This window comes from Zerene cesonia, chromosome 2 (genome assembly GCF_012273895.1).
Source record: "Zerene cesonia ecotype Mississippi chromosome 2, Zerene_cesonia_1.1, whole genome shotgun sequence".
NCBI lineage: Eukaryota > Metazoa > Arthropoda > Insecta > Lepidoptera > Pieridae > Zerene > Zerene cesonia.
This window is the reverse complement of record NC_052103.1, coordinates 3,000,913-3,024,999: the sequence shown is the minus strand read 5'-3', so window position 1 is coordinate 3,024,999 and position 24,087 is coordinate 3,000,913. Positions and strand designations below refer to the sequence as shown.

General features: G+C 37.9%; 1 protein-coding gene across 3 annotated transcripts in view; it reads left to right on the top strand.

The window, feature by feature from the left end:
- Positions 1-24,087, top strand: part of LOC119832579 (unconventional myosin-XVIIIa) — a 140,626-nt gene that overhangs the window by 114,592 nt on the left and 1,947 nt on the right. For all 3 annotated transcript variants that reach the window (XM_038356253.1, XM_038356261.1, XM_038356269.1), the window contains 14 exons: positions 4,588-4,677; positions 15,817-15,960; positions 16,436-16,663; positions 18,132-18,248; positions 18,490-18,651; positions 19,075-19,251; positions 19,712-19,841; positions 20,095-20,242; positions 20,839-20,944; positions 21,096-21,293; positions 21,730-21,939; positions 22,585-22,751; positions 22,906-23,115; positions 23,744-23,851. In XM_038356253.1, the coding sequence (XP_038212181.1) occupies positions 4,588-4,677; positions 15,817-15,960; positions 16,436-16,663; positions 18,132-18,248; positions 18,490-18,651; positions 19,075-19,251; positions 19,712-19,841; positions 20,095-20,242; positions 20,839-20,944; positions 21,096-21,293; positions 21,730-21,939; positions 22,585-22,751; positions 22,906-23,115; positions 23,744-23,851 (2,195 nt within the window). The remainder of the gene's footprint in view (positions 1-4,587; positions 4,678-15,816; positions 15,961-16,435; positions 16,664-18,131; positions 18,249-18,489; positions 18,652-19,074; positions 19,252-19,711; positions 19,842-20,094; positions 20,243-20,838; positions 20,945-21,095; positions 21,294-21,729; positions 21,940-22,584; positions 22,752-22,905; positions 23,116-23,743; positions 23,852-24,087) is intronic.

The window sequence follows — 24,087 nt, the reverse complement described above, 5'->3', positions numbered from 1 at the left end:
TACGCGCATATCCCGTCTTATCTCGAAAGGCACTTAGATATATCAATCTGTTTTGTAATATACTTTTTTGTGTTCACGCAGACGCTAGTAATAATTATATATCAGTCAACGGAGATTTTATCAACAGAATATACATTATTTATTTGTTAGAAGAAAGCAGGAAGTCTAATGTCACGATAAATTGAGAAAGTCGTTGGACGTGGCAAAAAATACGAAACAAAAAAGGATCCTTCTCATCCAAGTGGAACCGAAATTTCGTGGGAGACATTCCTTTGTAGAATACTTTGACCCAAAAAGGAATTTATTAAAAGACGCAATTTTGAAATTTCTGAAAAAGTTACTTTCTTTTGTTTTAACTCTTATATGTAAGTATTTGAAAGCACAATGATTAGGTAACATTTGATATCTTCTGCTATGTAACCAAGCTCTGCTTATGAAAGAGTTATTTGTACATATATATGAATTACGGGTCAGGCAATTAATCCAGGACTCGGGGAGGGTCAGCAAGAACTTGTCATACGCGGGAATGTTAATAAACACCGTCGTTCGTATTACCTCTGTATAGTCGATGTTATCAAATGACTTCCGCGTGGCAGCCTGCGATGCACAATTTGCGAGCCAATCGCGAAAGGCCGTTAGATTATTATAATCACCATTATTTATATTGTTGTTGTGATGCGGCTGCGTGTTATTATTGTTGTGCAAAAACTCTAAGTCATTTGACTTTGACTGGACCTCCTGCGTTGACGTGTCATTAGCTTTGGGTAAAATGCTGAATGTTAAATGAACGTTACATGTCTTAGCACAAGAAGCCAAGGTATTTTTGTTTTTTTTGCATAATTGGTGTTTAATCGAGCATTGAGAGTTCAACAACAAGAAATATATTAACGATTCTCTTTCAATTCTTATTTTAACGTCATTAATGTCTAATACCATAATCTACACTGCATATATATAATGCGACTTGATTTTTTGCCATTCATTTAGACATATTCCGGCATAGACTAAGTATCGTCTACTTAGTCTATGCCGCAATTAAAAACGGGAAAGATTCCCACGACAGAAGACAGAGTGAAAAAAACTTATTCGCCGATGAGATACAGTGAACACGTACCGGTCTTCTATTTCCATAGTCACATGTGACGTGCAACCGTAACATACGACTTGATTATTGTTTCGTTCTATATTTGGACAAGATTATAAATCGTAGCGTCTCAGTCTAGCCTTTTTATAGGCTCGTCTGGAAGACCTAGTTCTTTTTGTGTCTAGAACTGGTGCACTTGATACGGTTAATTGTATATGGACATTGAATGAGCTCCGTATTGGATATAAGCTAGTGTTTATTTATTGCACTCTTAACTGGTTGAAGTATTCAGTTGATAACGCGGACGTTTTCAATGCTAGTAACTAAGTAACATCAACTGAAAGTTTTTAAAAGATGTGATATTTAGATTGTGTAAGAGAATTAATAATGTTTCGAAGTGTTTTTTTATTTGTTATCTTCTATTGCACCCCGTTTAGATGTAACTAACAGTATACTTATGCAAGGTAAAAATATTATGATATAAAGTCATGAGGGGCCGTGGAGAGACCTGGTGTTTATAGATACGTTTAGTTTAAAAAATAGGGATGTCATATGAATCAAACAAAAGTATCTACCTTAATACGTTTATTGGTATTTTGATATCATAATTTAATAACTTGCACAATTGATTATAACAATGCTAAAAGGTAGTGAAAAGTAATGCATTAATGCACTTTATAGAACACCAGTTAACCGCATGAAGCAATAAAACAATATGAATTATGATCTTATACACATTCTAATCTAATACATTACATATGCTCCCGTTCATCACTATTGGATCTATTAGCATTACCATATATGGAAGTTACGAGAATGACTATGACACGATCAATTGTGTACACTCGCCAGTTATAATGTAAATGAGTGAAACGATCAGTGAAATAGAGCGAAACAAGTTGATTGAACACAATGTTATGTTGTCCATATTCGTACTGTAGCATTTCTAACTAGATGCGGTATGTATGACAATGACTGTTATTACTCGCTTTATGGAGGTAACTGCTCAATTACAAGAAGGCACTGGATGTACCTACGTACTCGGCCGCTTCGTACCGGTCACGAATATCTAATTGTTACTCTTAGATGAAAGGTTTGTAGAGCATAATGACGTCGTGTACTCTGAATGTTTGATATACAACTTGATAGGAAGCTTTAACACGTAATCGTTGGTAGCGTTGATCGTTTGAAGTTATAGGACTACAATTTTTGACTTTAATTTTATTATATACTACTCTGGAAGACCAGCAACAACGTAAATTGATTTGTGGGATGTTTTCTGATTATACATTAATATAGACCATGTCCTGATCTTATAAGTAGGGTTGAATAGATGTCAATAATTAAGAAAGATCTAGTGACAAATTTGTGCAAATGAATGAATAATTAGGTCGATCGTCTAAGCTCTCTTATCCGGGAAGTGAAAACTCACACTCAGTGTCCAGTACATCGTAGAATACTAACTGTTCCTGTATTTACAATCCTCCGACGACTGGTTAACATCGAGTTATGTAAGGGACGCTTTGTGGTTTTATACCGCTAATAATAATGATTTTATGCGCTTATAGTGGCGGGTTCCTGTGTATAATGATACTTGATTGAATTAATATCGTGTTTTATTGGAAATATCTTCATGTAATAAAATAATGAGATAGTGTTATTGATTGAACAAGCAATGAACTCCCCTCTATTTGCTGTTAAGATTCGAAAGCGATTCTAATTAATAGCATGCGTGGCATCAAAGTAACGAGATTTGTTTTTTTTTGTATGAAAGTTGGTGACGTTTGCGATTCTTATCGAATGAATAATGCTGAAGAAATGTCTGACATGATCGCTCTATTTTGTCATTTACTATATACCAGATCGCAAAAAGGTTGAAAATACAAAAATAACGCACAAAACAAATCTATATAATATACAACTTATACAAAAGTGTGAGTAACTTTATCGACTGAACCTAGTAGTTATAAAAGGTGATAAGACTGAGAGAATTTCATGTAGATTTAAAAGATGAATTTATGGATTAAAGCTTTTATAAGCGAAGCTCTTTTAAAATTTGGAATCGCGCTATCCCAACGATGATTCTTTGAAGAAATGTAGAGTTTGTAAAATGAACTAAGGCCGTTTTTGTAGAAAATTTTAAGAGCAGTATTTTTTTGATAAATCTTACCTACCGTTACAAAAGACGTCAAATTTTGACCTCAAACCCCAGAACATAATTATTGCATGTCTCATGGGATCGATGGGGACTTTGGACACTTTTCTTTCGAATGGTCAAGTGAAGATCTCCATCTGGATTTGGATCCCCGACATTTTTGATTAATTTCAAATGTCTATTGGGCCGGTACTCCGGCCAAACCTACTGGTTTGTCGCATTTTAGTTTACATTTTAGAAGATATGCATCAATGCAATCCGTCTTAACAATGTTGCATATTTCCTGTCGCGATAATCTGCCACATGAATGCACACATAAAGTACTTTTCCTCGGCGCAACTATTTTACGCCTTTCTCCGTAACACGCTATATTAATATAAATTTTATGATCTGTGCAATAACTGCTATAATTGCATAACAATGTATCTCGTAATAAATGCACTATTGATGCGACGCAAAGCACTTAATTCCGGTGCGTCGTGGAACGTGGTTTCAAAGTAATGTTGTTCAATTAATATAGATTTTATTAAATATAGCTGTAGCAGATTAATTAGCTCATTGTGAAAGTTTAAAAAAGTTCGAGTGAAACGTATTTATAAAAGAATTAATGATTAGATAATCTTAATGTATATATGTCTCTTAATAGCTTAGCACTAAAAAACAGCATTTAAAATATTAAAATATTCGAAAGTAAAATTTGTCTTATTTATATGCATGTCCTTGGAGACATCTCTCTCAGACATTTGCCCGGAATTTTTGGTAAATTCTATGATTTTACTATCTGAATGTTGTTGACAATACTCAATCTTTTTAATTGCATTAAAAATATTAATATTTCTTTATTATTTTTATTATATTTGAGTACAGTCTCATAGTCAACAGCATGCAGCTAATAGGTACCTGAGGTACACATTGAGTATGTAACTTACTTTAACAAATAAGTTGTTCAGTTGTACAGTTAACTTGTTTTGATGATCTAACATCGGTTATATGTCCGTCATTAGATTTATCTGGATTACCAGACAGAACTACTTAATACACCAGCGGTGATCTGAGAATTCTGTTATATATATTCTAGTAATTTTATAAATGTGAAAGCGTCTTTGTTGGTCTTTCTTTTACGTCATAGTAGGGCGACCTTCTAGTATGATTTTTGTGTCTAATGTAAAAAGGATGCGAGAAGCTGGAATGTGCTAAATTTTACCGCGCTAAATCATCTCTTATGGGCTTGACCAAATTTCTATGACCTCGTGTACAAAGCCGCGTTTGGAAAGCTTACTAGCAACGTAAAAACTTATGAAAATAGTCTGTATAAATCTTAATACTAATAAAATGTTTTTATTTGCAGGAGGAACTTGACACACTTCGCTCGAAATTGGAGAAGGTGGAAAATGAGCGGACCCACTACAAGAATGAATCTGAAAGACTTGAAACCAAAGTAAGTAGCTGAAACTGAGTTTTGAAATGTTTACTTATAGAAACAGATTCGAAAATTGTTTATTGTTTTGGATAATGGAGATAGAAATACTTTTACACAGTAACAGTACCACTGAAAATAGTAAGAAAAATATTTTAAAAAGCCTACTAAAACAACAAAGTAAATATATAACAGCTTCACTAACGCTTCACCAACTCTATTAAAATCCATAAAAAGTCTGGGAACCGAGCAATTGTGACAACAGTCTCGTCTCGCGGGAATCGAACTGACGCACCTTGGCCGGGGTCAACGACACGCACCATAACACACGTAGGATACAGGTGTTTCTGACGAACAAGCACATACAGACAGATCGGTTAATTTTTTTTTTGTTTGATCTCGAAACAAGTTCGGCTTTGCGACTAGTTTTTGCTCGGGGAGCTGTCTGGGATCAGACGCATGCGAATACTGAATATTTATATTTTATAGTTCACGAGGTTATTCTAAATTTATTTGGTTTCGTACCTTTCGATTGAATTATATATTTTTAGCTTAGAAACTTTATGAAACAGAGACTTGACTTTAAAATAATGTTTGTTTGTCTTTATTTCAAAGATATACAAGAAATCTTCTGGCTGTTGATCTTTTAAGAAATATTTTATATGTATGAAAATCTATTTACCTTTTAAATCCACATGTATGTTTCTCGATACCTATACTGTTTGTCACGATTCTTAATATATTTTAAATACACAATTTGTCTTCAGACTTCACAATGTAGTCTAATTTTATGATCATTTTATTGGTGTAGTTTATACATCGAGAATTCCTTATAAAGTGGCAATAAACATTTTTACACGTGACAGAGGTTTACGCTGTATACTAAGCATTAAGGTAAAGTTTAAATGTCTTGGATAGACAAACTATTCAAGATATTTAAACTTAGTGTCCTAAATAAAATGTTTTCATCTAATGTTAAATTACAACTAACGCCATCTAGCTGTAAGGATAATAATCACCAAATGATTACCAAAACATTTGGAGAGATGGCAGCGCGAACGCAAATGAGCGATTAATTTATATTTTTACCGCCGTTCTTAAATAAAAAAAAACGAGATTTTCAATTCCATTATTGTTTTACGCGGTAACTCCGTCGGTTTTCATCCGATAGACGTGATTGTTTTTATGTTTTGATAGGATTTTGTTGATACTTGGTCCCATTTTCAAATGTGGAGCGGTACGTTCCTCACCTAGTTATTCAGAATTTTTATAAAAAAATTGTACTTATTATGGTGAATTAGGTTCAAAAATAGAATTATTTTTATCCAAACAATTTTCTTTTGGATTGTAATTATTAAATCCCTTATAAATGGCAAGTTAAAGCAGCATGTTACTGTATAAATGTAAAGTATTTGATTGTAGTAATGGAAACAATAGGTTTTGATTATCGTCAACGACGTTCAGTGATGAGGAACGTACCATTTATTACGAACAGTCACGTACGAAATACGTTTCCATGGCATTATCGTAGAAAGTTCTTATAAATTGCAAAAAAACTTTCCATCCTAATAGTAATAGCACTTACATTATGTGGAATAATTGTAAAATGAACCATCTTCAAAGAAAGCTAAAAGGAACGAATAGAAAATAAAATATAAAATTAATTAGAAATAAGATAAATATTCTCATATATTTCATTAGTTATCAGAGGACATCGTTTAAATCTCGATAATCATAGTAAAAGTTGGAAACTTATAATTATTCTCTATGCAGGCAATAATACGATTCATTTAAGGGACCTGCTTGGCAGATCATACTATCTTATAACTATATAAGGTTTCTAAACGTAGTCTTGGCAACCAATCTTTACCAAGAATTCAATTCTAAATTCAAAATATTATATTTAAATTGTACAAGTTATTGGGTGACAGAATGAGAAATGTTTCTCGTCATGGTTTTATTTCACACATTGCCAGACAATTATTTTTGAAGCGTTGCAAAAAATGTATGCCTCCACACCACAAAGAAATAACGAGTGGTGAGGCTACCGCGTAAGCATAGCAAAATTTAGATCGAACGACGTTATGCAAAGAGCATCTCAAATAAATAATGTTCATATATGTTCGATAAGTGTTTGCATTGAAATTTTTCACACGTTTATAGGCGATTGTACCGTTAGTCGCAAGTCGCAAGCCATAGTACCTAGATCGCCTTGGTCCTAAGGATTTGTAGTTTTACATCAACGCGTCTTCGCCTGTCAACGTGTTCGATTGTTTGTTTTTATTCAATTTCCATTAACTGCACGCGGTGTCGGTCAGCTTGATAGGCGAGTTCGCCCTGTATAGATGCATGTGAGTATTTATTTTTATCCAATAAACTTTTAATCTTCGCTACATTTCTATTGCATTCGTTCGAGAGTTTCAAATGCATGCATAACGCCAAAGATAACAGTATAACGGTGTTCAGAACACTGCATTATAAATTGCTGGTATTACTCTTTTTAAACGCATGCCATTTGATTAAAATAGCAATTGTGCTAAGCACTATTTACGATTTGTTAAAATTATATTGCACACATCATTATCTAGTTTTATAGAGCTATCCCGTAATACCCGCCTACGATACTGGCAAAAATTGTCGAGCGCTACCTTGACCGAGAGTTTATTAGTGGATCTGCAATATTCGCGTAAAAAATCTGAATGAAATTTTAGAGGTACGTGAGTCACCAATGCTAGAACATTCGTTTTAATAGTCTTTGAAAAATACAGCAGAATTCGTGTATAAAAATATTAGAAAAAACGTACACTGTTTATTATTTACGCTGAGTTTCTGAAGTACTATCATGTTCGTCTATTCTTATTAAGAAAGTCTAAATGAGAATATTTGTAAAGTAGATATTATCTTCTTTAATAAATATTCTAGAAAAGTTTCTCTCATGAGAGAAATATTCCGATTAAATAACAAAATAATCTCGTGAAAAATTTTCGACAGACGACAACCATTAATAAAAATCGCACATCAAACGCGAAGAAACTGGGACAGAACTTGACATTGGTTATTGAAAAACAAATGAATAATGTATTCGTTCTGTAAACGCAAATATTCGTACACACAAACGCTTGTGGTACAAGGCGATGCCTGTTTTGACATTTTATTTAGGTGACCGAGTATATTAAAATATGAGTTTTGACGCTTCCACTTAGTCGAAGGAAAACAACAATTTTAAGCTTGCTTATCACGTATTCATGTACTTAGCTATCTAACTAATAACTATCGGTTTAGATTCGAGGGGATTCCAAATGCATGCCCGAGACGCGACAGCAAGAGACTGTACCTGCGATTATAATTTTTAAAACTAAGTGTATGTAAACTCATTTCACTCGTCGCGGACAATTCAGTTGCGTCGCTGAGTCGTGGACGTCCCAATTTCGATGATTTATCATTCCAGAAATATCGTTGCACTGGAAATTTTGTTGATCACGTTCACGGTACAAGCGATGCGATGTAATCGTTGCTATAGACATGCATTATTACGCTTAAAAGTTTCTAGGGTCGACCGACTTTCGAAGTCAGTAGGTTAATCAGTTTGTTTTTTAAATAACGCACCGTAATTCTATAATAATGAATTATAGTTTTTATGTAATATTAACTAGCTTTCCACCCGCAGCCTCGTCCGCGTAGTAAAAAGAAAAGTATACAGTATGGGAATTTTGCCGCAATATTTTCCGTTTCTGTGAGATTTCAGGAAAAAAATATGTCCTTTCACGGGATACAAACTGCTTTTTTGATACCAAATTTTCCCAAAATCGGTCCAATAGTTTTGGCATGAAGAAGCGATAGGAAGACACAGAGTTACTTTTGCATTTATAATATTATAAGGGATTTTTGTAATTCATTTATATAACGGGGTGTTCGATCATCATATCAGTTGCTTTATTTTTATTTATAGATATTCTGAAATTTAAGGTCTATATCTGCAAAATATGTTTTATGTCTAATTATACATTGTCCTCTTCTAGCAAGGCCTGCCGTAAATAGGATACGTCAAAATACCTTATTAAATATTTAGGTCAGGATTAATTAATTTTTTTCGAAAGACAAAATTTTTCATCGTGAAATTTTGCCTCGACCCACGTGTTTTCAATAGAAAATAGTTCAAGGATGCAAGGAACATTACGTTATATGCGAAACTAATATATCAACAACATTTTTGCGTCTATGACGTACTAAGAATTTTCTTTGCAATATTTTATCGGATTTACCAACTTTCAAGAATACAAGTACTTTATAATGTAGATGTTTTTATAATTTGTCGACCTTCATTTGTCTGTTTACTCGGTCAGGATAAAAATAAGGGTAAATAATGTAGTTCGAACCAAATCTGATATTATCGGAATGTTTTATGTGAGAAATAAATCCTGAAAGTTATTGGCCAAAATTCGCGCTGAAATTCTTGTACTAACATTCTCATGCTTTTATAAAAAAAAACGGCATAAGATGACTACATTAAAGAAATAAATATATTAAGAATATAAATGAAATGATTAATTTCATTTCAATTAAAGGCAGATAACCTTCTCGCAACAAATTATCGTCCTAGTAGCTGGCAACCAGTTTTTGCACATTCAACATTGTCAAGATCTTCTGGGAGATTATATTGCAGTGCAGGCCTTTGTCAGCTGTGTACATTTGATGAAATGCAGTGCTCAATGTAAATAACTTATAGTTCTTCGTGTGGTATTTCAACTGAAAGAAAAATCTTAACTCTTTACTTGAATGAAAGGATTGCGCCGCTGGGTATGTGATTATATCTTCTCAATTCTTATTCTTTTGTATACGTCTCAATCCAGTGAAGTGTATAAATGATAGAGGCATAATTATAATGCTGAAGATAATTTTAGTGAAGATATTTATGTTGTTTCTTTAATAAGCAGGTTTGAGAGTCATTGACATTGCCTGTGACTCATCTCAGTGTTTTGTTTTAAATTTTCCTTGGCAAATACGTGAATTAATTTCAAAAATGAATACGATATGGAAAGCTAATGCGTATTCTTAAGTATCAATCTATAGTGAAAGTGGTGTTTTTAAGAATCACAAAAATATTATGAACAAAGTTGCTAATGGTGTGGGAGCAAACAAAAATAAAATCAATAGCGGCCGATCATAGGCGGTTCTTAAAATACAACTGTTAAAAGAAACTGTTACGCGTTAGTTACATAATATAACAGTGACGGATGTAGGCTATCTGCCCGGCGCAGCAAGCGGCCAGCGTACTGGCAGACGACATTGTGTATTTCTTATTTGAACTATACTCGTTGCAGTGTTTTTGTTATTCTATTATAGAATCAACAATGACGCTTGGGAATGCCTCAGTTACGGTTCCCATGTGTGGTTCGCGCTAGTTACTTCCTGTGCTTTCTCTAGCTTAAAAGGCAATATCGACTACCAGAAGAGCTATGAAACGATCAATAAAAATGGGAGTTTCTCATAGTTACCCACATCCGATACAGCGTCGTTATGAACTGATATTTACTATATTTTTTTAATGAACTAGCTTTTATACTTTATGAAAACATATATTTTGTTTTATAGTTTTGCTGTGTGTATACTATATAGTTTTTTAATAGAACTACCGCACTTTCTCGCGGTGGGACTCAATAACGAAACAAAAAAAAATAATATTGTTACTTTCAACTAAACTAACTGCTGAATCGAAGGTCATGGAGCTTTTAAACAGGAAACATATAGGTCATCTCAGCGTCAATCGCTTGTATCTATTTTCATCATCTTTAACTGTCGACGTTAATTCAGATTCTTGGCATATGGTTCTCTGCCAAACTGACCGTAATGTTTATATGATCACACTTTTAAACCGATTTTGATAATGTCAACCCAAGGGTAGGCCGTTGATCTTTCAATGCCGATCGCATAGTTTTGTAAATGTTTTGGCTGTTTACAATCAAATTTGAAATGCTCGCTTTATATCGTTCAAAAAATCATTTTAAATATCTTTTTGAGTTACGAGTGTGGTAATTTGTTTGAAGACGTTAATCTCAAGAATCGCCGGTACGATTTGAAAAATTCGGTGTTAGATATTCCATTTATGGAGGAAGGCTATAATATCATGTACGACGTGGATGTAACCGCGTGACGCAGCTAGTCATTCAATATAAATGTTGCGTATGAGGTATTCGATATAAATCAAATTTTCTGTCAAAACCACATTTGGCATAGGCCAAGATGCACTTGTAAATCTCAGTGTTTATAGTTTCTGATGTTAAGCTTTGAAGGTCCAACGAACGTCACTCTTGCGTGCACTTCGACATCTACGTAAACCAAAATAGTCGGGCGGGCGCGACTGCCCAGCGAGCGATTAGCAGCCGCAGTGCGTTCGCGGATCGCTCTCACGCCGGTTCTATTTCCACCGATGTCCCGACGCATCCCAACGCGCTCACGACAGTAATACTGCACGCACCAGTGAAATGGCACTGGACTTTCATCGCGGGAAACGCTTCCGCTTCTGTAGGAAACGCAAGTGCTTCTAAATCATTATGCCGCATCTCAACGTTTCACCCGCCCCTCAGGGTGGGAACCCCAAACAGCTCAGCATCAAGATACCGGATCAAAATAACAACGGAAATTGTACCCCGATTAATGGAACGCACTCTACGTCAAACGGATCAAATACACCGACTAATGGGATGCTCTCACCTAATTACAATGGCCCACTTTCGCCGCCGATACTGGATGCAACACCTAAGAAACCACCGAAACCGCCTATTGGACGAGCCATATTACCGGTGAAAAAATCAAAAACGCTGCCAATTAACTTTGAAGAAAAGGTGCCTCAAAAGATACCGCCGGTCTTGATGAATAACAAAAAGCTGTTTGTGTCGAAGCCCTTGAAAGAAATTAAAACAATTCCTGAGAATCCCTCTGAAAATACAAATCTGCGTATAAAATCTCCCAGTCCATCGTATAGACGAAGTGTATCCGTATCTATAGAAACTGGTTCTATAGCTGAATTAGCTAAACGGCACAGTTCTGCTAGTAGTATAATATCGCGATCACCGAGTCCATCATACAGTAGTATTAGAAGTTCTGCAAGTCAATATTCAACATGCAGCAGCAGTAATGGTACTTTTGTTCCATTATCCCGCTCTTCGAGTATGAATTCTACGCTCTACAATAGAAGCCCGACCCCTCGCAGAATGTACCCGCAAAGCTGTGATAACTCTGATAGCGTTAACCTTAAAGAATTGAAATCGAAGGAGCAAGCACCGGTTGTTTTTGATGCCAATTTATCGTTTGTCCTGGGATGCAAGAAGCAACCAGTCAGGCAAAAGTTCAAACCTCAGCCGGCTTATTTGGAAGAAGGCACATCTTCAAATTATCTGTCGAGTAAAATTGATAATTTTCTGAGGCGCACTGATCATATCATGGACGAATGGCGTCGGTTGGGACACAAGGATGAGCCGGACCTGGAAATGTATTACGACGGGAAGAAGAGAAAAGTTGGAAGGTCTAAATCAGCAACAAACATCATGATTAAGGGCTTCACGTTATTCAGCCGTACAGGGAGCAGAGCAAGTAGCATGTGTAGGTCTTCAAGGGGAGTATCGGAAGACAGAACAACCGTCTCTGAAATGGATGAGGTTAGTGAATCATCGCGTTCATTTATGATTTCAAGAGGAATGTGATAAGAATATAAATAATGCGAGATAATAAATTACGCGGAGTATTTCAGTATAATTTCACGCGCTAGCAGTGGCGCTTGGAAAGGCCGTCATTCCGCTATTACAGCATGGAGCGATGCTTGCCAAACTTTTTTTTACTGTTGAGTGGCACTTATGATATATTCTCTTAACGCATTAAATTCTTGGCAATATGTTGTCATGTCTACTTAAAAAACATGTTTACATACATTCCAAACAATTTGAATTTAATTATTTATTTAACTATTCTAATCTAAGCGTGCCTTGATCGTATGATAATACATTATTTTATTTATATATTCGTCGAATGTAAGACGCTTTTTCATCTTCACGTATATCACAGTACCGTATAAAATAGTTAATGAATTTCAATAATAGGCTACTTTTCCATTGCCATTCCCTAAATTCTTATAATTTAAGAAGATGAAAGTTTTTGCCTGTCATTTTCCACGAGTGAAACCGTCGGGCACGGCGATAGAGAGAGATATACACACATTTTACCGCGGTGAAATATTTCATTCCTATAGGAATAACTATTTAACACGCGAGCGAAGTCACGGGCGATTACCTATATAATATAATACATATTGTTATAACATTTGTACCCGTTGCTCTATCATCATCATCATCATCATCATCAGCCCATATATGTTCCCACTGCTGGGACACAGGCCTCCTATGAGGGTTCAGGCCATAATCCACCACGCTGGCCAAGTGCGGGTTGGCAGATGTCACATGTCGTCGAACTTTTAATTCTTGGACATGCCGGTTTCCTCACGATGTTTTCCTTCACCGTTTAAGCAGTGGTGATGTTATCCACATGCGCAGATAAATTGAAAAATCAATTTAATTCCTGCACGCTCGCCCGGTCTCGAACCCCGACTTATCGATTTTGAAGTCCGAGGTTCTCACCACTGAGCCACCACTGCTTTTTTGCATTTTTTTTTTTCGTTTCGTTGCTCTATATATTCGTTTAACCGAAAGGAAATGCCCGAATGCATTTGGCAAGCGTTAGATGCTGTTAAGGCAGATTAATCAAATCTTTGTTACACTCGGACCTCCCACTCGGCGCGTCGCCGGTCCAATTTTATCTTTAACTGAATTATGACGAGCTCGTTAGTGTCCATTCATATTCATATAATTACTTTCACGTAACGCACTTGTAAAGCACGCACGTGTATTACCTGCCAAAGCGGGCTATTTGAAGGGTTTTTCTACGCTATCGTATATTATTTTTATTTTTGCGCGAGACAGCGTAGAAATATAAGTAGTTCATTTGCGTGATATTTGTAAATTCTAGTAGCGGTCCGACCCGGCTTCGTCCGTGATACATATATAGCCTATGATGGGATCGTATTCATATCCAACGGTTAAAAAAATTTAAATCGGTCTAGAAGTTTCTGAGATGCTACATTAAAATAAAAAACATAAATGTAAACTGAAGACTGGGAACTGGGAAACTTATTAAAATTATAAAACTACTATTAATACCTATATCAGATCACGAAGATGCTATTGAAAATTATTTACTGAGGCTTTACTATGTAAGGAACAATAATTTAGCTTGTAATTTTGAAATTATTTTTAAAATATTTATTATAATACTATAAGTAATACTTAATACATTAAAAAAAACAATTGCCTCAAAATATATGATGGAAATATACTGATAAAGGAGGTGTCAGCGCACTAATTGGTTTACGATCGTAAAATACATGCAATTCAGAATTGATGTTCGTTATTAAAATATCAAAGTACACGTTGCTATCTCGCGTAATAACGTGACGCAACATTACACGTCTCGGATAATCTCGACATGGTGTTACATGAGAACGAGGTGCGTTTACACCGTGTTGTATGTCATTATCATATTTTGTTTGATATCATGATTATAGTTATGAGTCGATTCATATTTTGAATTTAAAATTGTGGCGCATAAGAAAGTAGCTTTTGTATCGATGAGGCGTTTTGTAACTGGTACGGCAGCTGGGCGGCGGGCGCAACGACTGAAATATAGACCTCGTTCTACTGGTGTTTACTATTCAGGTGTATGTGTTTATACAAAGGAAGGTTAATGACCCACGTAAGGTTTTATGGTGGTAAATGATCATGTATATTTTTCTGGATGCGTCTCGTTAAATAATGTGACTGATAAATTGGGGATGTACATTTCTAATCTCACTTAATAATTGGAAAACAAGAAAATCATAACATAACCGAAATATATATGCGATATTCTATATGCGATACTTTCATTTGAAGACTCCAATACGTAACATAGTAAACTGCAAGATTGAAATCTTTCTTTATTGTATATATTATCGCGAACTGTAATAGCGCCAAAATGCATGTGTGCTTTTAGATTGCATAATTGTTCGATGTTGTTGACTGATATATTAACGGGTTCGATGAAGGACGACTGCTGATTAAAAACAATTTTGTTTTTTAAACCTGTTTTAAATGTGACCTTCGCGAACATTGGCAGTGTAATTACTTTATGTTACAATTTGCACTATTCATGGCCACGTATAATGGAGTTTTTACTTGTTTTCAGTATTTCGGATGATTAAAATGTTAAGCTACTTTTTCTTTCAATGTGATGATCATTTCAAGATGATGATGACCTTATTAAAGTGGTTTTGTATTAACAAATAAAAATGAACACATCTAATGCATAACTCAACTTTTATTCTGCATACATATATCTTTTTATTGGTAACGTGGGACGCACTGACATGTTTAAAAACACAGATTTATCGAATCTGTAGCGGATATCCCAATTAGCGAATGTCTATTTAAAAAATGAGGTTAGGTTTCTTGTACGCTTATATGTTAAATTTCTAGTGCAGAAGCCAGACACTATCATTTGATTTTTCAACAGACGTTCCTTAAAACGGATAAGGTTCTCAATTTGGTTTCTTTTTTTTTTGTTGGGTTCGTTACTCAATGGGCTTTCAATCGATTGACCTGATTCTTTTTCTGTTTAATAGGAACTTGTTGTTATTTGGTTCCAATATAGATTTTGGAGAGATATTTAGTGCAACGTTTAGATTCGAAATTTATAATCGAATCTAATTGTACACCAAACAAAACATAGGTTAAGTAGATTTCGGCGCAATTGAAGCGGTTGATGTAAATTAATAGACGTAAACATCCGTTTAAAACGCGTGCAATAGTCACTCTATGGATGTAATGGAAATGCGTTAAAAATTTCTCTTGAAAACTCGTGCTATCTAAGAAATATATTTTGCAATGGAAAATGGTATGTTTTTTTTCTTTGAGTGTGGTTTTTATCCTGAGAACTTGAATAAATGAACTCAAGACTGTAGATGATATATAAATATTGTTATGTATGCATATCATAATCAATGAAATACTAACTTTTCGTAATCATTTTATCACTATTCATTGTTCGTCAAATCATTAGTAACTTTTGTTGTTGCAGCTATCCGAGGTGGGTGGCGAGTTGGCCGAGGAGCGCGCCGCGGCGGCGCTGGCCACTGAGCGAGCTGATGCTGAAGCGGCCGAGCGCCTGCGCATCGAGAGGGACAATAGGGAACTGCTTGCTAACAACCAGAGGTTGCAGCAGGTATGTACTGGGACTGAATAGTTTCAGGCTTTAACTATTACTTATTGTATAATAATTATTTAGCATAAATATGATTTTTGTGATTACTTTGTATCAAACGTTAAGCACTTTCTGAAAAAGATAATTTAGGCCATACCCATAAAAAATGTTAAGATCTGAAAATCGGCTGCGATTGGAATATAATGGGAGATTCCAAGTGACATGAATTTTGCGCGAAAGAATGAATATAAATCAATACCATTCTATTGAAGCTATGTCATCTTTCACGCAAAAACGGATCGAACGACAAACGGATCAGATTTCATCATAATATATAATAATATATACAAATCTGATCATAGTATATCTATATAATATATTGATCTATATAAATAGTAGATATTAGTAAATATGCTCCTTTTGGCCTCCATCTCTCCGCCTCACACTCGAGAGGTTGCACACAGCACAACTGCAACTAACATGCCGCACGTTGCAGGCGTCCGAGCGGCTGGAGCTGGAGCTGCTGCACTGGCGCTCGGCGGACGGCGGCGGCGCCGAGCCGTCCGACTCGGAGGGCTCGGAGGCGGAGGGCGCCGGCGACAAGTACAAGCGGCGCTGGGAGCGCGCGCACCGCGAGCTGCAGCTGCTGCGCGCGCAGCTGCGCCGCCAGCACGAGGACGACCTCGAGCAGCTCGTCACCGTCAAGAAGCAGCTCGAGAAGAAGGTGAGTGCGCCGCCGGAGTGGATGCGGTATACCGATAGGGCGATAGATGTGTGTGATGATGACACACTAGAGAACACGTAGGTAGAATAAATACGTTGTAAGTCTTCAAATATGGTATACACTGTGTTATCGAACTATCAACTTCAAAATTAAACCATAGACCCATATAAAAGCCGTAGACAATATTGAAAGACGATATGCTGAAAATAAAAGCACTTCTCTGCTACATTCTACACAGAAGAAGGTTTTTTTAAATGCGCCATACGAAACTAGGTCTCTCAGGCTATCCGTGTAAACACCAGGATGTACATAGCCTATCGATAATGAGCAAAATTATTAAAATCGTAACCCATAAATATTGCACTGGCGTTATGCCCATTGTATACGGATTGGCGCCTCTGTTTAAATACAAAAATGATAATACTGTGTTATATAAATATTCTAAGCTAATATACGTATTAAATTAACATGCAGACAGTTAATTTGAAGATACAAATTTATTTAATTGTTTTGTACTCAAATTTTATGTAAAATTTATAAATATATTTGTACCTTATTTAAACACCAAAATCTATAAATAATGTGGAATAAAATGTATTTCGATTTAAATTTGTTAAATGCTATGACGCAAACGCTTTAAATCCAATAACATTGCGATCGCAATTTCCGTTTCCTTTAATGTAAATGAAACAACAATGTGATATACGAGTATTTAAATCGGGTTATTTGCGACTCTGGAAGTAATATTCAAATTTACAACTGCTTTATAATGTATAAAAAATATTGTATTTTGTTCAAAAACAAAATTCAGGTCACGATAGGTCCGTATTTGTTTATTTTATCTCTACGAAACCCAGTTATCTCCTATCCATCCTTGATCGGTCGCTGATGTTGATAGCGTGATACTTTTTATGATATATCTCAGTTTTATCATCATATAGCTTAGTATAATGACGCGTTTCTGAACATCGTTACATATAATTTTCTTTTTTACATATATATATTTTGGAGTCTAATTGAATAGTGATGGTGGATGATAACGAAGAGGTCAGTAAACCTTTTACTACTGGGGACCTATTTGTATGCGTGTTTTATAGAAACGTTTCGATTACTTGACGTGCTGGCTTGGGTCCAAATTGCAAGATCGGCGGCCGATCGCGGCGAGTTTAGCAAATTAACTATTGAGTAATTTATATCTTAAGGATTCCTATACGGCATTGGGCAACGCGTACAATTTAGATATCTGATTTTGTTTCTAGTTGGTGTAGATATGCATTTTTTATTACAATTTATGATTAGAAATAATATGCTGTTAACGGTTATAATTTTCAAATTCAATGATTGAAAGAATAAGGAATTCAGCACTTATGCTATTTAAGATAATTTTCAATTGCGTTTCATTGGCGATAATTTCGAAGTATGTATTGAATTTGTAATAATATTTATTTCTAATTCCATTATATTTTAGGTTCAAGATGCGTATGAAGAAGTCGAGGAGCAGAGAGCGGTTGCCGCGCAATGGAAACGCAAACTGCAAAAATTGACCAACGATATGGCCGACCTACGGTCATTACTAGACGAACAGGTAACTTAAATTTTACCTCTATATTTGTTTTTTTCTTGAAATTCATGATTTATTTGGTGTTCTTAAAAATATCAATAATATTATATTTGTTTTATCTTTGCTTATTACATATGAGCTTGTATCACAATCGACGACTATAATTTTTCGGTACCTTCTCACGTGGACTAAATATTCCATATATGATATTTTCGTTTTATTAACCGCAAAATGGCAAATGTTAAACGGTGTTGTGGTGTGGCAGACGTGCCGCAACAACTTGCTGGAGAAGCGGCAGCGCAAGTACGACGCGGAGGTGCAGAGCTCGCAGGAGGAGCTGAAGCGCGAGCGCGCCGCCCGCGAGCGGCTCGCGCGCGAGCGCGACCAGGCGCACGCCGAGAAGTACGCGCTCGAGCAGAGCCTCTCTGTGAGTATGGCCGTGCGTGTTCGCGTGCTCTTGTACTTGGGCACGAGTGTCTTGTGATCGTTTTGTAATTTGAACTAATAAAGTGTCATGTCAGTAGAGTAAGTTTTAAAATGTAATTTACTGTTAGATTAATCAATCAAGTTATATTGTGTCATATGTACCATTTGTTTTGATGAAATATTTTCTAGGTTTTCCAGTGCGCTATAACTGTTTTCATTTAATTTGTATGAACTTGCTTAAAATCGATTAAATATGTTGAATTGGTCTCGATGTTACGTTTCTGTCACTTCGAACTCGTCGATCAGTGTGTTATCTAAAAAAACATAAGTTTTAACGTATAAAGTAACACTCCATATGGCCGACATGTTATTTAACAAAGCAAGTGACGGAATTATAATGCGAGCGTACGGTTGCGGCTTGCAGGAAGCTCGGCTGGAGGTCGAGCTGAAGGAGGAGCGTCTGGCGGCGGCGGCGCGCGAGCTGGAGGAGCGCGGCGGCGGCGGCGACGAGCTCAGCGCGCTGCGCCGCGCCAAGGCCGAGCTGGAGCGCCGCGTGCGCGACCAGGAGGAGGAGCTGGACGAGCTCGCCGGCCAGATACAGGTACGTAAGGGATCAAGTGCCGCTTTGCAGATGTCACACGTCGTGAACTTTTAATTCTCGAACATGCCGGTTTCCTCACGATCAGTGCGGTCACGAGCAGTGGTAATGTTATCCACATGCTTTGATCTAGACCAATATATATATATTGGAAGAGCTCTGAGATATCAATCTGATATTGCTAGCGTCTGTCGACATTAATCAGAAAATTTATACCCACTTATTTCATCGCCAAAATAGGTATGTTGCATTTATTGGAATGGCAATACTGGTATATACTTATACACTACTCTAATTACACTACACTATTTATATAAATCAACTACACTATTATATAAATCAACTTCTCAAGAAGTTAAATGATATAATTTTATTTGAATATTCCTCTGTATCAAATTTTGTCTCTTTGCACAAATGATTTTCTCAAAATTGTAAAATACTATAACAATCGTTTCGGTTTCAGTTGCTGGAGAGTTCAAAGCTTCGAGTGGAAATGCTACTGGAGCAGCAGCGCAAGGAAGCCCGCCTCGAGGCGGCCGCGCGGGACGACGAGATGGAGGAGACTAGAGCCAACGCCGCTAAGAAACTTAAGAGTGAGTTTCAGTTTTATACCAAGTTGTGAATAGAGATTTTTTATACTGAGTTAGTGTCACAACCCATTCGTAGTTTTCATCTAGAAGGGTATTTTATATACAAACGATGTATATAAATTAAAATTGTGATCAATGTGAAGTACATGATCGCTTTGTAGTTGGACGTTAATTAATGCGCGAAAATTTTAAAACGAGTCCTTATTTAAAATAATCATCTGTCTGACCGCAACATATGAACGTTATCGCCTCCCAGTACTAGAGAGCCAGCTGGAGAGCGAGCACTCGGAGCGCAGCCTGCTGCTGCGCGAGCGGCACGAGCTGGAGCGGCGCCTGGCCGCGCTCGAGGAGACCGCGCGCGCCGAGACGCAGGAGCAGCTGCAGCTCGTGCACCGGCTCAAGAGGTGGGCGACACGCACACGCACGCACGCACGCACACGCACGCACGCACGCACGCACACGCACGCACCCACGCACGCACACGCACGCACCCATGCACGCACACGCGCACGCACACATGTATATGAAGAAATACACTCACTCAGTGACCGCTCGCGCTGTAATGCGTGAACTAGAACGTCGTGTACTGGTGTTAACACACTATAACAATACAATACGTTTATAACTAATCACACGCACACACCGACACGTTGTTATTTGTATGATTTGCGAGGTGTCCGTTGTTGCACAGTTAGATTCCTTATATTCAAATGTCTCAAATATACATTGTAAGACATGAAAAAAATTACCAGCGCATTTTTTTTAAATATTCATTATTAGCTTCTGTCCGCGGCTTCGCTCGCGTTTAATTGGGAGTGGTAATTAATAGATGTTATTATATCTTACCTTATAATACCTCCTATATTCACTATATATTCACCTTCTATATATCAAAATCAATTGTGTAGTTTTAAAGATCTGAAGTTACAAAGGGACAGACGCTAGAATCGACTTACTTTGCTTTGTACGATGTAGTGACGTTTTAACATTTGTCTTTCAGAGATTTGAAACGATACCGCGCACTGTTACGAGACGCTCAGACGATGTTGGAACAAAAGGAGAAGGAAGGTGGTGGCAAAGCCCAAATTCGACAGTTGAAAAATCAGGTTGGCTTGAACTATAGCTAAATGTACAATGATCTCAAATATATAACAAACTATCTTACTAGTTTTGCTTAATAAAATAGATGTACCTATATATCTTTCGCTTTTTGATACATTTTACTATTTTTTAACTTAAATTTTTATTAAATCCAAGGTGGAAGACCTAGAGCTGGCCCTGCGTGCTGCGAACAAAGCGCGTTCGACCGCTGAAGCAGAAGCTTCTGAAGCAGCTGCAGCGCTTGAAGAAGCGAATCGGGCTAGAAATGAAGCGGCCGAGCGAGCGCTCTCCGCTGGCAGGGATGCCGCTGCTGCACGGGCGCAGTTGGATGACGCGGAAGAAGAGGCTGCTGAGGTACACTACATAATATACATTTATGTGATTTGTCACAGCTTTGGAAAGAGCTGTATAAAGCTTGTTATAGGCGGTAAATTACCCCCATTTTAAAATAACGTGTAAAGTTTAAAAGCAGACTAAATGGTTTAAGTTCGATATCTATTAAATAGATAGATCTCTCGAGAGTCGTTTTTTCAATATAAAATTAATCGAGCTGGTTATAAGCTTTAAAAACATCCCTGTTTAAAATAATACTGTGTGTAATAGCAGACTAATCTGGTGTATGCTTGATATCTATTTAATATAATCGGTCAATTAAAAAATATTTGGTAAACTGGGCGTCTATTCGGCACATTTCATATGTGCTAAGAAAGAACTGGCGGGGCAGTTGTTATGGCAACCAAGCCAGGGCAGGGTGCGAGCTGGCAGGTAATGGCGCGGGGTATGGTTGCAGCTGCTGAAGAAGTACCGCGCGAGCACGAGCGCGCTGTGCGCGGCGCAGGCGGAGGCGCGCGAGGCGGAGGCGAAGGCGGAGGCGGCGGGCGAGGACGCGCGCGCCGCCCGCGAGCGCGCCGCCGAGCTGGCCGCGCGCCTCGCCGCCGCCGAGGCGGGCCACGAGCACGGCCAGCTCGAGGCCGAGCGCCGCCTCGAGCTCAGGAACAAGGTACGCTCCACGTGCAGCCGGCGCCCGCCCGTGCTTCACACGTGACGCAAACACGGTGCACACCGCACAGGGGGACTACACTGTCCTTATAGGACCAAACTGAATGGAGTTGATTAGTTAAATATCTATCAACGCACAGCTCAAACTTCTGATCCGATCGGGTTGAAATGGGCACGCAGCTGGCCTCTATGATATAAAATCTTATTTTGATATACATGTTACCCCCAACGCAGACGAAAGCTCTGGACAACAACTAGTCCTACTTCCTCCTAATCCTACTCCCTACTTATCCTTCCTACTAATATTATAAATGCGAAAGTTTGTATGTATATTTGTTAATCTTTCACGAAAAACTGCTGAACCAATTGCAATGAAATTTGGTACATAGATAGCTGGACAATTGGAATAACATATATGCAACTTTTTATCCCGATATTCCAACGGGATACAGATTACGCAGGTGAAACCGCGGGGCGCAGTTAGTAAATGATAAAGCTGAAACTTTTTTGTAAGGATACTGATGCAAATAATTACATTGTGTATAAGAGTGCAAAATAATCCAATCAGTATCATTTCCTTCGTGATTTTATGGTATTTGAAAATTGATCAAAAAACTTGCGAACTAACAACGCATGTTGTGCCCAGGAGCTGGAGTCGAGCCTGGAGCTGGAGGCGACGTCGCGCGCGCGCGTGGAGGCGCAGGCGGCGCGGCTGCGCGACGCGCACGAGCAGCTCGCGCACGAGCTGGCGCAGGCGCGCGCGCGCGACGCCGCCGCCGCCGACGAGCTGCGCAAGCTCGCGCGGCAGCTGCGGTACGTACAGCATATATAACTATGACTGTTCTCAACTTATTGATTAATGTGATACATACTGACTACATGATTATTTTTAAGATTTTATATTCATGAGAAAACAATAAGTTTTGGAAGAAGAGTTTGTTCATAATTAATAATTAACATTATACAGAGAACTCAAAGAAGAAAACACATCGCTGAACGCCAAGCTGAGCGAGGCGCTGCGGCTCAAGAGCGCCGCGGAGTCAGCGGCCCAAGCGGCTGCAGCGGAAGCGGCCGCCGCGCGCGACGAGGCGAGGCTGGCCGCGCGCCGCGCCACAGCGCTGCAGGAGGCGATAGCCGGCGACCTGTCCAGCCCGGGTGACTCTAGGGACACTGACAGGTGAGATAGCATTATACTATGTACGTGTGTGTTTTGAACAGCATTTCACCCAGTGCAACTTCTCTTACGCAATTTATTTAAAATGCCAAAACATTACCCGAGTGTAATTTATCTATAAATAATATACCAAGGTATATTATTTGAGCTAAAAAAATTCTTGATCATATAAAAATACGAATCTATAATTTCACGATAGATCATCATTATCATCAGTTACTTAAATTGGTGTTACTTTCATAACATGAGTTCCTTTCCAACTTGGTATAACATACATAAGCAGTGGTGAGAACCTCGGACTTCAAAATCGTTAAGTCGGGGTTCGAGACCGGATGAGCGTGCAGGAAATAAATTGATTTTTCAATTTATCTATGCATGTGGATAACATCACCACTGCTTAAACGGTGAAGGAAAACATCGTGAGGAAACCGGCATGTCCAAGAATTAAAAAAGTTCGACGACATGTGACATCTGCCAACCCACACTTGGCCAGCGTGGTGGATTATGGCCTGAACCCTCATAGGAGGCCTATGTCCCAACAGTGGGAACATATATGGGCTGATGATGATAACATACATACACGACTTCATAGTTTACAGTCGATTAACACAAGCACAATGTATATTTCCAGTGAAAACGACAGCTACAGCTCGGATGAGTCGATCGGCACGTTCCTGGCCAACCACAAGCTGAGCCCCTCCGCGCCCTCTCGCACCAGCCTGCATCAGGACTCGCACAAGTAACGGCTCTCACATTTACATATAACTATTTCAATGGAAATAGTATTAATAGATAATAAATACTTTATTGTGGGAGTCGAGCACGCTTCGGCACGAATTGGGCCAGCTCGCACCGGGGAAGTACCACACCCCCACAGAAAACCGGCGTGAAATAGTGGCATGCCACTGTGTTTCGTACGGTAAGTGGGGGAGCCGGAGGCCCGTTTCCTTTTCCTCACCCGTCCCAGTCCATTCC